At 41.3% G+C, this 19,263-nt stretch overlaps 1 protein-coding gene across 11 annotated transcripts in view; it reads right to left on the reverse strand.

Annotated features, from left to right (window-relative positions):
• Nucleotides 1–19,263, reverse strand: part of utrn (utrophin) — a 190,445-nt gene that overhangs the window by 157,064 nt on the left and 14,118 nt on the right. For all 11 annotated transcript variants that reach the window (XM_038726943.1, XM_038726936.1, XM_038726938.1 and 8 more), the window contains 7 exons: nucleotides 11,076–11,137; nucleotides 10,205–10,297; nucleotides 8,866–8,943; nucleotides 7,126–7,218; nucleotides 6,202–6,374; nucleotides 5,097–5,212; nucleotides 4,246–4,412 (listed from right to left, as the gene is read on the reverse strand). In XM_038726943.1, coding sequence (XP_038582871.1) covers nucleotides 4,246–4,412; nucleotides 5,097–5,212; nucleotides 6,202–6,374; nucleotides 7,126–7,218; nucleotides 8,866–8,943; nucleotides 10,205–10,297; nucleotides 11,076–11,137 — 782 coding nt within the window. The remainder of the gene's footprint in view (nucleotides 1–4,245; nucleotides 4,413–5,096; nucleotides 5,213–6,201; nucleotides 6,375–7,125; nucleotides 7,219–8,865; nucleotides 8,944–10,204; nucleotides 10,298–11,075; nucleotides 11,138–19,263) is intronic.

A 19,263-nucleotide genomic window follows, 5' to 3' on the forward strand; every position in this document is an offset into this window, starting at 1 on the left:
TTACTGAAATTAAGTACAGTACTAGGCTTAACATCTATCAGATAGCAAGGAACAGGAGGAATGTAGTCCTTTCATTTTCCATGTCATTATACAAGGTCAAGTCTACTGTCTTTAAAGTGGAAAGAAAACAAGGAAAAGTAAGTTTTTCCTTCCCTGAGATGTCACATTCACAGTAAAACTCAAACACAAAACTAAGCTTCAAGCTAAAGCTCTCAGGACAAGGATGTCTATGAAACACAGCCATGCCCAAAACATCCACTTGTCCTTTACTCTGATTTTCATCTGTGCACATCAGCTGGTGAGTTTTAAAATAGAACCAGACATCTAGGAGGGGCCTGTGCTGCTGTGGAGCATGCAGAGTGACCTGCCTTGCTCGGTTAAGAAAAAAAAACAAAAAAACAACTGCAGGCCTATTATGGGATGCTGGGAGTTGCCCCTGGCACACTGGGCAGGTCAATCCTCATTCTAGAAATAGCAGTAAGTTTGAAACACAGAGGTATTGTGGGTAAAGTTGGGTGTACAGACAGAGAGATGGATGGTGCGGCCTCAAAAAAGAAACAGCTTGAGAACTGCTTTAAGGAGAAGAGGGAAAACATGGTTGAATGTAACACACTTTATGCAATTTAAACTTAAACAACACTCTAGATGTTAGTGGAAAGATAACTGACAGAAGTCTTGTGAGGGTGGTGTCCTTCAGCAACAACTTCTCTGAATACGTTTCTAAATCTAACACCATAAAAAAAATTATATTAATTTATATTTTCAACACCGTCTCAATTATGAATTCCCTTAAATACAGGGTTGTTACACGCTATGTAAACATAGTGACGCCTTTTGTAGACAACAGCATTAACAAACTTTCCCAGGTTTCCATTGTTCTGAAGGAAATGTAGGAAAAAGCTCAAAAGAGCTCAACAAATCTGTCTGGAGCTGAAACAAACAGGAGATAGAATCTTTGCAGCAGTAACCATGCCAAGTCCAAGATGAGTAGAGTCTGGTACAGTAACAAGTCAAATGGACCTTTGTTTTCCAGGCTGGAATTACACAGCAGTAATGTATGTGTAGCAAACTCAGGAAAAGGTCACCTGCTGAAAATATTCAATGACCTTTTGGTTATTTTGGAGTAAGTCACAAAAATACTGTAAGCCCTTATGTTAGACCAGTGTAGGCAGGCAGGAACAAAGCAACAAGGAGAGAAGGAAAGTCATGGGAGAGAGAGAGAAAACTGCAGCCTTGGTCTATTTATTGAGTTGAATGGCTGTAAAATAGCTGTGGTCTGGCTCAACAGAACACTTTATTATCACCAGATGAGTTGCTCAACTCAATCCCCGCGTTTATCACTTTTGCAGTTGTGATTCTGAAGCATGTAATGCGTCATCATGCATACGCCGTGATATTCTGACTTTAAAAGACAGTTAAGCAATAATATTTTACTGGATCTCAAGCTGAATTGTCATCAGTATTGAAAACAATCACTATCTAAAATCAACATTAAGAACTCCACAACAATATCATGAACCAATATTATTGATCTAAAACAAAGAGCCTTTATTTTTCCTCCACTCAGTCTCACTACCAGCAGCATTACACATCACTTCCTATAAGGAGGCAAAGTGTGCCAGGAAAGTAAACCCCTTGTTGGACCAATCAGAGCACTATTTAAAAAGACTTTTCCAGCACTCGTTCCAGGACGTGTGAAGTATGTGCCCACGGGGCAATAAAAACTTAAGAGATGGTTTCGGGATTTTCTGACTTCTGACTAAAAACTTCTGAAACAAGCTGCCCCAGGGATGTATGTGATTGAAAGAAAATAGCACAGCAGGCTGGATGGGACTAAAAATGTAGCAAAATAACTTTAATCAAGTTAAACAAATTACATTTTTAGGGGGAATGCAGCTTTTCTGTATATATGGAATATATAGATTATAAATTACAATCACAAGTGAGTGATTGAGCAGGAAAGTCCAATTGAATCAAGATGTACAAAAACGACCCTGAAATGCTCACAGATATAAAACATTGAACAGTATCAGTATCTTTAAAGCTCAAATAACCTTCCCTGTAAACTTTCACACACACTCCCATTTTTATCAATTTATTCCCTCATTTCCCTCCATCCCTTTACAGCTCGGTGTTTCCAACAGCATGCAGCTCGGTCTGTTGGCTAATGTCAGAGGGGTGAGTCATGGCTCTCCTCCCTGTTTGCCATGTGCCTGCTGTGCTTTTCATGAGCAGCGCTGGAGAGAATGAAGGAGATGGCTTTTTTAGAGTGGGAGTGACTCATTCGATTTGGCAACACACAAAGAGACACTTCACAATATTCCTTATGCTTGCACATAGCAGAGTCTGTGGCCTTCAAACTGAATGTTATCGGAAACCCAACACAGCAGCAAAGGTCAAAGCAGTTATGGGTTCAATTTTTTTGAGACTCCAGCTTTTCAGTTGTTGAAGCTGAAGTTCAGGAGCTGAACTGTCATCTCTACATTCATAGAAAGAGCTAATGGTTTGTCTACACCAGCGCAGGCAGAGGGGTCCAGACCGGCAGTCACTGGGGTAGACAGATCTGCTGGTCTGAAGCACTGTGTCACTACCGAAATAAATCAATCATGCAGATTAAGGAGGTTGCTTTGGGTTTGTTTTGTTTTATTTAGATGAGTATTCAGCGCACGTATTCATCATGAACAGTTTGATGTAGGACATCCAGATAATTTATTTTAATTTGGTATGCCATATGACCCAAATACTACTATAGTCCATTCTATTTGCAGCCAATATATTGGCATGTGCAGAACATAAGTTCAAAACTCCAAGTCCAGCAAGGTTGGGCAAGGTATCAGCTGTTTATTGTTGGCTGAAGAATGTTAGTAACGTTGGCACAGTTCATATAAAACATAGCTAGTATCATCATTAGGGCGAACACGGACGAAACAATTCCAATTAAAAAACCTTACATTTAAAGAAAAAGCTTCCCATATGAATTGCTGTTAAACTACAGCAAAAGGGCTAAACCTGACTGAGGTGAAATCCTTCTTCTCTGCAGATTCAAAACAGAGCCAAAGGAATAACAAAAGGCTAGAATAGATTTGACACATTACTCAAAAAATGCATAAGTTAGTTATAATCATCTTCATTTGTGTATATGAGTGCAAGTTTTGTAACTAAGTTAGAGAAATGTTGACACATTGCCCTTTTTTCTTTTAAAAAAAGGCAACGGAGCAACTGGACTTGGTTGAAGATACTCAAAGACGTTTCACCTCTCATCTAAGAGGCTTCTTCAGTTCTGACTGACTGGCAGGGATAACTAGAGATAACTATGACCTGAATGACTGAGAATCTTTAGACAATCCCTCTCAATCTTAGTTTACGACTCACTAGAAGTGTGTGCCCTTATCTTCTTATTACTTTGCTGTGGTTGGGACGTTTCTGTGCATCAACCTTTGGGCAGCGCCCATGGTGTGTGGTCAGGGCTCATAGTGTAAAACTGTAGTAAAACGACAGTCTGGGTGTCTGTTTGAATGCAGACAGGGCTGAGCTACAAGTGCACACACGCACACACACACCTTCTTCCCATGGGGTTGTGCTGCGGTGTGTGAAGGAGTGGCCGTGTTTATTTAGAACATAAATGGCATGAAAAACAATCAAAAAATAAAGTTTTATTTCTCTGATTCACTGCTTTGTTCTCACTAACGCTGCTCCCTCTCTTTCTTCGCTCTCTAGCTCGCTCGATCACCACTGCTCTCTCTCAAGCCGGGGAGGAGGGGCCAACTTTGAATCATGTGTTTCCAAACAGCAACCGACAAATCATACTCATTATGCCTTTAACTTTTACAGCACAAATTATGGTCAATGAGCAAGTGTTTACATGTTCTAAATAAATGGAATGAAATTCTGTGATGTGTTTTTCCTCACTGTGCCAAAAACATACTGAACTATGACCTAGGGTTGGGTATCTGAATTACATCTGGTTCCAAATGTATATTATTAATTATATTTATTTGTTAAGAAAAAAACTTTTTGATTGTAGTTACAATCAAAGTGTGGAATTACTGTTTACTGTGCTGGGTATCAGCTGTGGATATTTAAAGTTTGCACACAAAGAGGCACCTTGTATTCCTTGAAAAACAGATGGAGTGCAGTGAGCAACTTATGTGTGAGCAGTTCAAAAGGTTGTGAAAATATTACAGTGACTCTTCCCTAAGTCTCACATGTAGTACAAACTGTAACCTGCTGTGTTGTACATTTTACCTGAGCACTGAGGCCTCGACCTGAGTCCTCAGACTCCACTTTGTATTTCCGTGGCAGGGTCTCCACTTCTCTGATAGCCTCCATGCTCACGTCTTTGGGCAGCACAGCAAACAGTGATGTTACGTACATGATGATCGACTTCTTATCTGGTAACTGCACCGCCACATCTGAGAGAGAAGGGGGGCAAGATGGTGGTAGGGAGGTGGATGCAGGGCAGAAAGATCAGAGATACAAATTAAGCATGACAAGCAGGTGGGAGGGAGTGGGGGATAAAGAGGTGAAAATTGCATGAAGAGAAAAGCAGCATGGAAGATGAAGTGAGATAGCAGTTAAGTGTCACAGGAGGAGATTAGATGGGAAGGAAGGCGAGAAGGATGGAGGGGAGACAAAAAGCCAGGTTGAGGCAAGTTGTTCTGATTAAAGCTGGCTTTGACACAGGTCAGGTGTGACTGCACGTCCGTCATGACATAACAAGTAACGTATGAGTTTAGACAGCTGAAGTACATGCACACCGAGAATCCACAGGTGCTACATGAACTTGAAAAAACATTCTGAGCAAACACAGCTTCTTACAAATCTTGAGCCAAAGACAACCCCAAGGTATTTGCTCCACTGTGATTTTATCCAACTGCTGGCAGAACATGAAGGTAGGCTTTGTGAACACTGAGTATGTTTAAATATGTAAGAATTTTGGACAGTAACATGTACCTCATTCCATATCCAACTTTCAACTTTTGGGACTACCATAAAAGGTAGCTGCAACCAATTTTACATTTCTACAGTTATTCATGTCCAAATAAATACAGTTGACCTATGCGTACAAAGTGGGAAGTGGGAAAGAGTGCCAGTACCTTCGGGATCCAGTAGCCTCTCAATAGCCAGCTGGTCTTTGGCTACAGCGAAGGCATGGTCCAGTCTCTCCACAGGGCTCAGTCTGACCACCTGATCCCAGCTGAATGCGTTCGGCCTGAAGACACACAGAGTGGTGGCAATGAGAGCAGCAACAGGGAGAAAGTAACATTCTGGATTTCCGGTATTAAGGTTACAGGCTCAGATAATTCAGAATCCATATATACTGTTAGCTGCATGAATGTACGCATTTCTGTACATACTAATAATATGATAATTCAGAGGGTGGAGGTTTCTAGATTCTCTTTTTGGACAACCAATTGCCTTTTCCTGAGCATATTCCCTGTGTAGAAAAAAAATGAACCTACGTGTGCCCTCTGCACAGAAAAGACGTGCCACTCAGTGGTGCAGGGGAGACTTGTGTTGAGGCCAGTTGGGTGTGGAATGTGTGTGTTCAGTGATCCACCTAAACCCTGGCCCAGGTCTAAACCAACACTGGCCTCTCACAGTTCACAGGCCTGTGCGTGTGTGCCGCATGTCACTAGTAAGGACAAGAGGTTACAGAAAGGGGGAGTAACACCACTGATGCTTCTCCCGCTCTGTTTCTTTCACACACAACAGCGTACACACACACCAAGCGTGTGCAAACAGTGACATGGTAGGCGTAAACAGAGCAAGGAAAGCAGTGTATACACACCAGGCAGGCGCTGACCTGTCAACCTGACCTTGAGCAACTCCACACACACACACACACACACACACACACATACACACAGAAAGGTTCATACACATCTGCAATTTCTAAAGTCTTGACGGCTTTGAAGGTCTTGGTCTGTGCTCAGTATGAATTACATTCGGAGTCAAAGGGCATATGTCAAATATGCAATGTCAACTTAAAGGGGTACAATTTATCTCACAGCAATAAATACCACAACTTGGCTTTCAAGAAAGGAAATGCAGTCTCATAAAATCTGCATGCAACTTAAATACAATTCAAACTAAATGTACCAAAACACTGAAATTCACAAAAAGCACTTTAAGGTTTAATCAGATCACTGCATTAAAAAATGTAGACACATTTTCAAAGAGTCCATGATCCTTCCTCACCTAAAATGGTGTAGAATGCTGTTAAGAGCCAGCCCATCAGCCCAGCTGGTGGTGAAGTTCAGCACATTGACTTCTGGGTACGAGCGGGTGCACTGGCGTACCCAACTCAGTAAGATCTTCTCACTGTTGGTCTGCTGCAGGTTGGACATAATATCCTTCATGATGTCTTTCACCTAAATGAACATGGAAAATCACACATTAATATGGTAAATAAACATGCAATTTTGCACATCCTTTTCTTTATTAGTATTCACATAGTTGTTAATAAACTTAATGTGAACCGCAAACCGGCTGCAATGGCTGTAACATATTCCTTTGGGGCAACTGTGAAGCCAAAATTATGAAAGAAGTCTGGCTCGAAGACAGCTCTTCAGAGCAAAAGACTTCTGTTTCTGGTTAAAAACCGTTGGTGTTACTGGTAAAGATCTTTTCCATGATGTTGTTAGACAGTTAAAAGTCTGAGCATTTCAGCGGCAAAAAGAAGCACTTTCTGTTGACATATGTTGTAGCCATTGCATCTGATTTGTGGCTGTCGGCTGGATTGATCTACTTCACGGATTCCAAAACGATTTGTACCTACTAGTCATTTCGACCCCAGAACATGTGAAAATTGGTTGGAAAAGGGTTGAAAAATAATTCCTTTAAACTAATAATACTGAAAAACTGTAAGTGCCAAACGCCCTTTTAATAAAACCTCTTCATAAACTTTTTTACTTGACCGTTTTAAATTTCAGACACAAAAAGCAGTAGAAGATCAGCATGTTTACATGCATGAACGCATGTGTGCACACTAATACTGATTTTCCATCATCTGTATTTTTCATCCCTCTGGAACATCAGTGAATTGTGAGCTCACAGTCAGAGCAAACATTAATGAGTCTTTGTGTGTGTGTGTCTGTGTGTGTGTGTAATATCTGTGCTCACCTGCCAGTGAAGGATAATACTCCAGATGAGGCCCAAGGTCAGTTTGTGGTTTCCATCTACAATATCTGTCCCTCCTATGTTTACAAGATCAACCTGGAAAAGATGATAGACAATGATACAGAGACGCATTACAAAAATATAATTAATAATACAAGAAAATGTACAAAGTTATGCATTAGCAGTAAAGTAGAAATGCTTCCTGTTTTGAGAAGATTAATTTGATAGCCCACCCAGTTGCAGTGAACATCTTAAAACACCCTTAAAGTAACAACTCTGATCACAAAGTAATATATAAGTTTCTTTACGCAGTGGAGTAAATAAAGAGTGTCCACACAGCTGAATACCTCTGAATGCATTTTAACCACACAGTGGATTGTACCACCCTCATAAGACCATTCCTTTGCTACCTATAAAGTGTGTCTTTGTCAGACATCATATGAGGTGAGGGCCAAGGGTGGACTGATTACATATAAATATTTTGGGGAGGATCAAGGCACAGAGTGGAACACGAGGTCAAGTGTCTGGTCAAACTAAAAAGTGACCTCTCTGTCTACTGCAGAGCTCACCTCTGACCATTCTCTAGTCCCAATTAGCTCTACTGCGCCACACCATCACTTATCTCTCTCTCTTTATTTCTTACATACAGTGTATCATACGTCTGCTTCTGTGCGCATGGTTCCCATCCACAACTTCTAAACTAGGACATACTGCCCTGTGAACTCATTTTTAAAAACCTTTTGAAGCAACAAGAATCATCCAGCAGCGCTCCCTCAGCAGAGTCAGAATAATTCTGACTCAATATTCTGCAATAACACAGATTCTCCAAATGCAAAGGGGTACGGATCGGCGTGATTGCAGATGATGATTATGATGATTGTCATGCACATTGCAGCTGTCTGCTGGAAAAAGCCTCACATGTCTTATTCATGTGTTTTTTGACCACCTAAGCAAAGTTGGAAATAACTTGCTTTTTGCACTTCAACATTGTAAGTAAGTATAAGGTGCACATTAAAGTTTTTCAATGACTAGAACATGACCTCAAAGTCAAGCATATTTCAGTGATAAATTAATTTTCTATAATTTAATGAGAAACATCAAGTATTTATGACATCCATTTATTTCCAGAAACCTCAAAGGCCTTATTTCATTTTCTCCAGTCCGCGGCCTTTAGAGGCTTGTGGGAACTCTGGCCTTCACTGCCAGCTGACAGTCTCTGGCTCTTGCAGGAGTGAAACCAGCAGGGGTTGCATGCAAACTCCAGCCTCTGCTACTTCCCATGAGCATGTGCCTTATTCTCCTACTGCTAAGGTCAAGGCATTCCGACCAACTATTGTACACAGAGAGGAGGAGGGATGAGGGAACGAAGGAACGATGGAGCAAAGGAATGAAGGAGGCAGACACATAGAAAAATAAAGAACACATTGTTGACAAAATTACACATTTGGAGAACATGTGGTCTTGCATAGTTACAGGAAGTGTTACTGGTTTGAATCAAGCAAGTGCCACCTTGGAAATGTACACATCTCTAGTAGTGCAAGACAATCTTAAATGTATCATAGCCAAAGAGTTTTTACTTGGACACAACACAATCAGCTAATTTTGCTATTCATTATGGTTCCCTCTTTCTGGCTGTACCTATGCTGTACTGGGTGGCTAAATGAAACCCTGTAGACTCTTTGTCCTTAACAGCAGTTGAAGGGACAATCACACCAACAACAGCAGAAAATACAGGGTACTCACATTACTTTGATGCAGGACTTGAAGTACTTTGTTGACATTGTTGAGAGCGTGCACCCTGGTGGAGCCTCTCTCTTTGGTCTGAGGAACAGGAAATACAGCACAAATCAGGTGACAGCATGTTCACTGTTCCCTAGCCAATCATACTGTAACGCTGTGGGGATTTAAACATTATGTAAATCAACAGTTCATAAAAGCATCTCAGATAAATGGAGTTTCAATGGAAAGAGAATGGAATCTATGACATATTCCCATACAAGCTTTTTGCACTAAAGACAGTGAAGATGACATGGTCCCAGGTCAAACTAGAAGAAGGTATGTCATCACTCAGCAGAGTGTTTCTCTCCATACATTCATCACACCCATTACCCTATCAGCAGCGTCCAAGGGCCAACTTATGGAAAGAATGGCAGGATGAATAGCTGCCAACTGCAAATCCGTTTTAAGTCTTCACATACCTCAACCGCTTATTAGCACCTACTTATAGAATTAGTATTCTGGTATCGGGGGGGGGGGGGGGGGGGGGGGAGTTTAAAGACAGTTGGCACTTCATCAGCTGCGGGTACTAGAAAACACATATGCTGATGAAGGGGTGCCAGCAAGGTGACCCTGATAAAAAAGAGAATATCCAAAAAAAAGTAAAAAAACACACTCGTAAGCACATTGTAGTCACTGAAGACACACATACACTGGGAATGGTCTTAAAAAAACAAATCGGCTTTTTAATAAGATGTTTTATCTATTTCTTTTTTAGAGTATTTGTTTAGGAAAACTAAAAACAACATACATGCATTAAACACCAAAGTTTAAACAATATAAGAACATTTATTCATCTACGATTGATGAAATGAGAGATATAATGTGTTTGCAAAACATCTGTTCTTCATTTAGCTCTTTCTTTTCCAGGAACCAAAATACATCTGCTGTCCCCGGTGTGGCTCTGATGTTTACATTAGATTTAACCTTTGAGTTTACATGAGGTGATGCATGTGCTTGACTAGCTTGAGTGGATGCAAAAGTCACATCTCAGCTACAAAAACATTCTCCTGTTATTCAATTGCATGCATTGCCAAAGAAAACTCATAAGCATTTGCTTGAAATCAGTGTTTTAAAAAGGCCTTCGTTGTCCATCTTAAAAAAATACACTCACACAGTAAACCTGCCACATCTTAAGTTTTAAATGAAGTCAAACTTTGGCGAGCGTATATCAAGAAAGATTAAGCACTGATAGGATAAACCAATAGTAGTGAGGGTAACTTAATTTTAGGGTCAGGTGACTAATTTCTTAATAATTTGTAATCATGTGACAAAAAGGTCTGTAGACATTAATACACAAACTCACCAAGACAGTGCCGGTGAGACCCTCCAGCAGGTCTAGCAGCTTCCTCCCATCCCTCAGGTCAGAAAACATATCCTTGATGGGCGTCTTCCCTGTCTGATTAGACAAAACAGCATAAGTGGTAGGTTTTGTCTACAATTTGTAGTCTACACCAAGAATGAGAGCTGCAGAGTGTGGCTGCAGCCCAGAACTAATAATCATAATAATCAATCAATCTATCAATCTATATATATATAAAATATTTATAATAAGAGCTTCAGAGACTATCTTGGCCTGTCAGGAGTGTAAATATTTAAACAAGACCATTCAGCAAAATCAACTGAACATGTGAATGGTGTGTTTATGAGAATAATAAGATATAAAAACAGGACCACACATTTAAAGCCATTAGTGCTCTGACAGATACTGTGGCTGGGAAGAGTAATTGACAAAAACATGCATTAAAACAAAATAATGTGTTTAGTTCATTTGTCGGAACATTTGCAATTCGATTTTGTTTTTTAAAATTAAAATAAGCTATGGAAATGTCTTGCCATCTGCAGTGTAACTGCAACAACATTTATACAATGACAAGTATTTGTACAGTTTAGTCTACTCCCTTGCTAGCAGCAAAGCTGCAGGCCTATCACCCTCTTCAGTGTGGGACAAGACGTTTGAAACTAATATCTCTAATCTTAAAACTAAATTAATCTTCATTTAGTTCCACCTCTTCAGTTACTCTTCAAAGTCTCCCATTTCAACAACATGTAGATTAAGCTTTTAGTTTTAAAATCATTAACACTTTTCCGAATACATTTGCATTTTCTAGTGTGTTTTAACCAGTGCAGTAAAAGTTTGGCATTCATTTGACCTGGTCTACCATCTTTCACATTACCTTGGAGAACTGTGCATTTATCCATTTGGTAAATGTTTTCTTCTGTACTGCATCATGCTCATCTGTGGAACACAAAGAAGAGGCGTTGTTGGAAAGGTGAACAGGTGCATCATCGGCAGTAGGTACAGTCAGTCATGTGATGACAGAAAAGGACACTGTTAACACTCCATTACCACTGGTTTATTTCAGGAACCAACTGGCCGAATTCACTCTCACGCTGACATGCTGGTAAATGGTAATTATAGCTGGAGGCATCACGGCTTAAAAGCATCATAATCAATGTGGCTGGAACATCAGAAAATTACAGGAACAAAATGTAGGCAAGAGGGGGATTTGGATAATGAGTAAAAGATGTCAAAAAGGTGTAAAGGTAACACACCTCATTGTCCTAAAAAAGCTCATTTAGATGTGTGCACACACTCTTCCCCATTTATTATGTTTCCCTGGTCTGGCATACAATTGTACAAATATTTCACATTCTCTCCCCTGTTGACTCCCCCCAACCACCCCCCTGCTCCTTCCTTATACTCTCCAACATGGCTCTCTAATAAGGCTTCATTGTGTGTCAGACAGAGGGACAGCTGCTTTGATGTGCCTGGCCGATGGTTGGCTCCTGTAATGGATCAGAGTAGATCACACAAAGCAGAAACTGATTCAGAAAAAATAAGTGGTTTCAAGTCATAACTGTGGACTAGGATCCATCAGCCCCAGTGCTGATCTTATTGTGCTGATCTTATTGTGCTGATCGGGTATCAGCCAGATGAATGATGTACATAAATTAGGACTGCACAATTAGGTAAAATATGATCAAAATTGCAACATGGAAGTGCAATCTCCAAATCGCACAAGCTAAAAAAAGTTTCATGAATGTAAAATGTGTGACAAAACAGTATTATAATTAAGCACTATAGTGCTGCAGAGAAGCTCCGACCAACACATTTTGTTTACAAGGTGAGAAGAAAACATGTTTGTTTGGTACAGACCCCAACAAATGCCAGGTCATCATGATTTAAAAGTTTTTGAACATTCCTACTAATCATATCACAAACATAACATAATTTTTTTTACCATATTGTGTAGCCCTACACAAAATACTTACTAGTAGTGCGCTTCATTAATTTTAATCCAGTGAGCTAATTAAGCTCTGTTACTTACCACTTACTGCAGATGCTTCACAGTGAATGCATTTTAATGTGAGAGCAGTGGTAGTCATGTGTTGCAAATACAGTGGCAGCCTTATGTTGGATAGGAAGGATCCCAGCGAGCTCCATGCAGCATGTAAGCATTACTCAGATTTTAAATTTGGAAAAGGGGAGCACTGGTATTAAATTGGTACTTCCGCTTCCCTAAGTTTAGGTATTGGAATCAGTACTTTCTTGAGGAAAAAGTTAGCGAAGAACCCTGTATAAGGAGACACAGTAATATAATCCAACTATCACAGGATGTGGAGTGGTGGATCATTAAACTCCAGGTATATCAAATCATTGCAGACACATAATGACATTCCCAAACAAAATTCAGCAGCAGTTGCCTCCTAAATAACCAGTTCATTAAGTTGTCAGTTTGTCTCAGAATTGCACACTTGAGGGGATGGGTTAAAAAAACGCATTCACATCTGTTTCTAAGCTGTGACTGAGGTCTAAGACTGTAATAATCGACGAGTGAGGACGTGGTAAAAGTGTATGTGTGTGTGAGCGTTAAACTGCCACTGTCGTTCAACTAGCCATTGTGTAAAGCACCATGAACTGAACAAAAGGTCAAAGGTTATGATCACCAGCCCCAGCAGTGGTCAGCTTCTTTGTTTGAGGTGTGTGTGTGTGCGCGTGTGTGTGTTTGAGGTGTGTGTGTGTGTGTGTGTGCGCGTGTGTGTGTTTGAGGTGTGTGTGTGTGTGTGCGCGTGTGTGTTTGAGGTGTGTGTGTGTGTGTGTGTGTGCGCGTGTGTATGTTTGAGGTGTGTTTGAGGTGTATGTTTGAGGTGTGTGTGTTTGAGGTGTGTGTGTTTGAGGTGTGTTTGAGGTGTGTGAGGTGTGTGTGAGGTGTGTGTGAGTGTGTGTTTGAGGTGTGTGTGAGGTGTGTGTTTGAGGTGTGTGTGAGGTGTGTGTGAGGTGTGTGTGTGTGGGTGTGTGTGAGGTGTGTGTGAGGTGTGTGTGAGGTGTGTGTGTGTGTGTGTGTGTTTGAGGTGTGGTGTGTGTGTGTGTGTGAGGTGTGTGTGTGTGTGTGAGGTGTGTGTGTGAGGTGTGTGTGTGTGAGGTGTGTGTGTGGTGGTGTGTGGTGTGTGTGTGTGTGAGGTGTGTGTGTGTGTTTGAGGTGTGTGTGTGGTGTGTGTGTTTGAGGTGTGTGTGTGTGGTGTGTGTGTTTGAGGTGTGTGTGTTTGAGGTGTTTGAGGTGTGTGTGAGTGTGGTGTGAGGTGTGTGTGAGGTGTGTGTGTTTGAGGTGTGTGTGAGTGTGTGTTTGAGGTGTGTGAGGTGTGGTGTGAGGTGTGTGTGTGTGTGAGGTGTGTGTGTGGTGTGTGAGGTGTGTGTGTGTGTGTGTGTGTGTGTGGTTTGAGGTGTGTGTGTGTGTGTGTGTGAGGTGTGTGTGTGTGTGTGGGTGTGTGTGTGAGGTGTGTGTGTGAGGTGTGTGTGGTGTGTGTGTGTGTGTGTGTGTGAGGTGTGTGTGTGTGTTTGAGGTGTGTGTGTGTGTGGTGTGTTTGAGGTGTGTGTGTGTGTGTGTGTTTGAGGTGTGTGTGTGGTGTGGGTTGTTTGAGGTGTGTGTGTGTTTGAGGTGTGTGTGGTGTGTGTGTGGTGGTGTGGTTTGAGGTGTGTGTGTGTGTGTGTGTTTGAGGTGTGGTGTGTGTGTGTTGAGGTGTGTGTGTGTGTGAGGTGTGTGTGAGGTGTGTGTGTGTGTGTGAGGTGTGTGAGGTGTGTGTGTGTGGTGTGTTTGAGGTGTGTGTGAGGTGTGTGTGTGTGTGTTTGAGTGTGTGTGAGGTGTGTGTGTGTGTGTGTTTGAGGTGTGTGTGTGTGTGTGTGTGTGTTTGAGGTGTGTGTGTGTGTGTTTGAGGTGTGTGTGTGTTTGAGGTGTGTGTGAGGTGTGTGAGGTGTGTGTGTGTGTTTGAGGTGTGTGTGAGGTGTGTGTGGGTGTGTGTGTGTGTGTGTGTTTGAGGTGTGTGTGAGGTGTGTGTGTGTGTGTGTTTGAGGTGTGTGTGTGTGTGTGTGTGTGTGTGTGTGTTTGAGGTGTGTGTGTGTGTGTGTGTGTGTGTGTGTGTGTGCGCAGCCGCTGGCTGGGTGAGAAGGGGAATAAAAACAAGAATGTTCTGCAAGCGGAGGCCAGAGATAGGGATGAGAGAGGTGAAGAGGTGAGAGGATGATATAAATGGTGGTGGAAGAGATGGGTTCTTTTGGGACCTTTTCCTTATCCAAATCAGGGTCGTATAGAAGCTATACAGAGGGATAGTTGTGATTTTGGGCTATACAAAAAATTACTTGAATTGAGGTGATAGGGAAAAAGAGAAAACATGGTTTCTAGATTGTCCATTTTTTTATGAATTTTCATACTTTGGGTAGACATTATTTCAGTCAATAAATTAATGTCTACTCAAAGTATAAAAGTTCAGTGAATTAACAACATTTTAGAAACATGTTTGATGCAGCCAAGTTACTAACAGTGCTGTCAAGTATTCTTATTATCCAGTGTCACAGTTTTCATGAAAATGTATAAATGTGTGGCAATGTGGGTGAGTGACAAAACAATCTTACATTTTGCAGTTTCTGCATGCGATTCACAGAAGAAAAGAGGCAAATATAATTTATATGTCTCTTCTAAATGCTCCAGAAATGTCAATTTCGATGACTGGAAGAGAACAAGGGTGGAAAGACAACTAGAAGTGTGAGATTTTGAGGTGGGGATAAAAACAAGACAGACTAGCTGTCTACACTGGTATACACTTGCACTCTGTCCTCTTCTCTGTTCCATTGTCTTTAAAGTGCTTTGAGCCGTAACGCTGTTAAAGGCCTTCTTGGGAGTATGTTGACCCATTTTTCCACATAAATCTCAGGCAGCAACAATAATACCTAATTGATTTTTTCTTAAGAGGTAAAGAAGACAAAGAGGGAATGACTGAAGGAGGTGAAGAATGATGATGGAGAAAAGCATGATTGACAAAAGGGTAGGTGCCACAAAAAGGGGCTAAATAACTGATGGCAATCAATCCCAGTGGATAACTTACAGGTGGAATGGTTCAACATGTCCTGACAGACAATGAGAGAGGAAAAAAGAAAGACAGCAGACAACAAGACAAAACGAACAAAAAATTGGGGGGGAAAATAAGGATTGAGGGCCACAAAGATCTAGAGAGGCAGCCAGGTGGAGAGAAAAATGCTGGCAACAACATTTAGAAAACAACTCACAAGGAGCAGGACAGGTATGGTACTGGTATGCTTTCAAAGCAATATCAATTTTCCTTTTTTAAAGCGCTACGTAGAGGCCTCCTGTCCTTACAGCCTTATCAGCACCCTGTATAGGGCCTCTGAGGTCCCTGAGGAGAGGGTTCCCTGTGGGCTCGGCTCTCCACCTTACCACCTTGACAGGACAATACATTCGATTCATACAAGCTGCTCCCCCTCAATCTGTCTGCTGCTCCTACTCACCACAGCACAGGAATGTCTTACTGCTGGATAGATCAAAGCAGCAGCAAGGCTGCGTGCGCAAGTACTGTATGTTCAAAAATGCATGCGTGTGTGCGCAAGAGAGAAATAATACTGTACCAAGGGGATTCTGTATATACAACAAAAAACAGTATACATGTCGACTTATGTCACTTTGATGCCCACAGGAGTGCTTGAATGTAATACACACCACTTACATGCTGACATTTACATGATGGGGAAAGAAACATACACACACTTAGTTAGTTGTAAACAAACTGTGAAATCATCTGTGACCATAAGTTTTTGTCTGTGTGACTGGAAAGTGGTGTGTGTGCGCTTGTGCTCTTCAGTGAGACCTGGCCTGTGGCACTTTCAGCTTCATGTTCATCTTCACGCTGGTGTAAAAGTTACTATGTGTAATACTTGGCAAGAATTTAAGTTCAAAACATTTTTAAAAATGAACTAACATGATCAACAGAATGGGAAGGAGTTACTGTTCTGACGTCACGTCAAAGACGTCTATGCATTGTGTTGCAGAGATATCTACTGAAGTTAGCATGCTAAGCCGCTAGCCCCGGACCGTCTGTGTTGTGTGTAAAATAACACTTGTGCCTCAACAAGCGATAGTGAGTCACTGTAGTGTCCAGTATGACGACGTAGAGCTGCCCCAAGGCCTTGTCAATCACTGCTGCTTCACGAGCTGCTCTACCTTGCCCTCCCTGACCTCTCAGGCGAGAGGCTTAATGGTCAGCCAAAGTGATGCTGGAAAACTTCTTGCGTCAGGTGTGCAAAAAAACAAAAAAAAACAAAACTGCTCTGCACGGTGAGTTTTGTCCCTCTAGTCCCTTTGTGATCCTTTGCTATAGGGAGTATTCAGCCGTGTACAGTTCACTGATTTCACATGATGCAATTCCTGGGTGTTTAACTCTCGGCCTGGTGTACATTTAAACCAAAAAGGTATTGAATATTAAAATGTAAAGTTAAAAAGTAAAAGGTTTGCCTGTTCCTATTCAAGACAACAGTCCAGTAAAGCTTTTACTGGAAAACGTTGTTTATGAGTCACTTGGTCATATATCGGCAGAGTGAGTAGAAATCAACGAACTGTACTAGCACAGGGAAGCAAGTGGCACATTTGCTTGCAGAGCGAACAGACAACCCCTGTCAAACAATCAGTGTGAATGTGTGTATCTGTGTAATGTCACAGATACACACTTTGCGCAGTCAGTGCAGAGTCATGTACAGTGACTGTGCTGAGAAACAAATGTTTCCCTTCCTCAACAGCCAAACAGGAAGTAGTGATTACATCAGGAAGAGAAATCCCACAACTGTCTTCTCACAGTTCACTGAGCACACACATGCTCTCAATGTATTACACATGCGCGCTCACACCACAGTATAAAGACTACAGTGCTGTGTTTCAGGTTATGTGCAGGGTTCCCTTACTAACAAAAAGACAAAGTCTCTTATTTTCACATCCTGCTTGTACAGCTTTCAATTAACATGAGGTTAATACATTCTTCAAAACCAAATAAATAAAAAATCTAGATACAAGTTAATTTTTCTTAGTTATGACCATGATCTATCAAATTGCCATGCTGTTCTCATTCCCCTGACACAGTGGTGACCATCATTACATAAGCGAGACTTGACAGCACAGAGAAGATTTTGGAAAAAATATTTTGAAAACGACATGCTAACAAACCTCAAAAGATGACATAACAGGACAAGAAAAACAAATTCACAGAAACACTCATGTTCCTCAAGGCAGCCAGCTGGGAACACAGAGCAGACACATAAAACATACAGCCCCGGTCTATTAGTAGATCCCTCCCTCTCACAGGTGGAGAGAGCCTGTGGCCGCACAGCAGGGAGAAGGGGGAAACGGTGGGAGGCGCTGAGGTGAAAATCAAACAAACCATCAGGGTTTCCACGGCAGCATCACACAGTAAACAGGAGAGCTCAGAGCTTAGACAAACAGAAGTATTTACAAAGTTTAGCCGCACCACTGAGCAGCAATTACCTTTAGCCAACTTATACTTAACAGCAACATTGTTCAGGTATAGCTTTAAAATGCATGCGTGGCCACTGAATGAACTCAGATACCTGAGGAGCCACACATTCAGGCCCAGTATCAGCAGAAGTCCCTGAAAGTTTAATTTGCAGAAAACCAACTGGGATGTTTGTTTAGAAGCTGTCATGGTGTTCAAAGTCACTGTACCAAAAGTTAACTTTTTGTTGCGTGAAATTAGATGCAAATTGAATGCTTTACTTGGGTCACTGTTGACAAAAAAAAATGAAGGAAAGCTCAAGTCTTGGCTATGAAACAACTCTCAAGCACAGGCTGCACTCATGAATATATTTCCCGAGCTGAACTTCACCTTGATAGGAGTCTAGAAGGAGGCTCAGCTGTTGGCGGTCTTGTCTTTCAGCACAGCACCACCCACGGCCTACTGGAGGGCACTAATCCTTACACAGGACACACACAAAGTCCTACAGCAATCACGCTGTTAGACTTTCATGTCAACTATTGTCCATCACTTAACTTAAAAGCCCTCTGACAAACTGTCTCCTTTCCTCACAGTTTGATTCCAGATATATGCCTTATTTTGACTCTATAGGTCGAGAGGAATGCGTAGAATTCCTATCATTTCCCCCTGCATTCCTCCCTCCTCCCTCCAGTGGTCACTTGTCTAAGCTTGTCCCAGCTGGCACAGCCTTGTTGACACTCTTCCCTTGCCAAGATCTGGGAATTTGTATGGAAAACACTTTAAAACGTTGAGAAAGATTAGCCCATATCCCACTTAGCAGCTTGAAAAACACTCTGCGGTGTGAATAGGTGCATGCATTGGTGTAATTAGGAGTGAACAAGGATGGCAAGGCGAGGGGTACCGGAATTTAGTGAAGCCGGAGCAGGCTAATAAACTTTGAACAGCAAGTCAAGTCAGACATATAACAAACACACTGTAAATCAGTGCTGCAGCTTGTAAAAAGAAGTGGGAAATAAGAGAAGGGCAGATGAAACTGTGTTTAGTGATTCTGACTGGTTTAATCTCCTTTTCACAATTCTTTAGTGTCCAATATAATATTACAAGACACTGATACCACCAACAGAAACACTACAGGGCTGAACAATTAATCAAAATGGCCTACTGCAATTTTCAAATCGCAGGAGGCTCAATATTTGTTGAAGGCAGTGTGTGAAAATAGCATTTTAAATGAAATATTGTCCTGGCCTACACATTATATTCAACAGACTTGAGAATAAATATAGATATAAATACAGAATAAATCCCCTCAAAAATCACACTATAATCATTTTAATGTTTCCAGAGAAAACGACAATAATAATGTTGATTAATTCTATAGCTCTTCACTGCTATTCCACATTTGGCTTTACTGTATGATGCCACATACATTTAAAGAGGTTACTTCCCCTCAAAAAAGACAAAAGTGGAGGAAAGACTCAATCATATGTACATGTGTGCTGACTCAGGAAGGATGATATTAAATGAGAAAAAGATCTACAGGAGAAACATATCTGAAAGCAATACAGTATACCTGAG

Source organism: Micropterus salmoides, unplaced genomic scaffold, assembly GCF_014851395.1.
Source record: "Micropterus salmoides isolate LMB-PRFRI ecotype aquatic unplaced genomic scaffold, ASM1485139v1 Ms_hic_scaffold_18, whole genome shotgun sequence".
Classification (NCBI taxonomy): domain Eukaryota; kingdom Metazoa; phylum Chordata; class Actinopteri; order Centrarchiformes; family Centrarchidae; genus Micropterus; species Micropterus salmoides.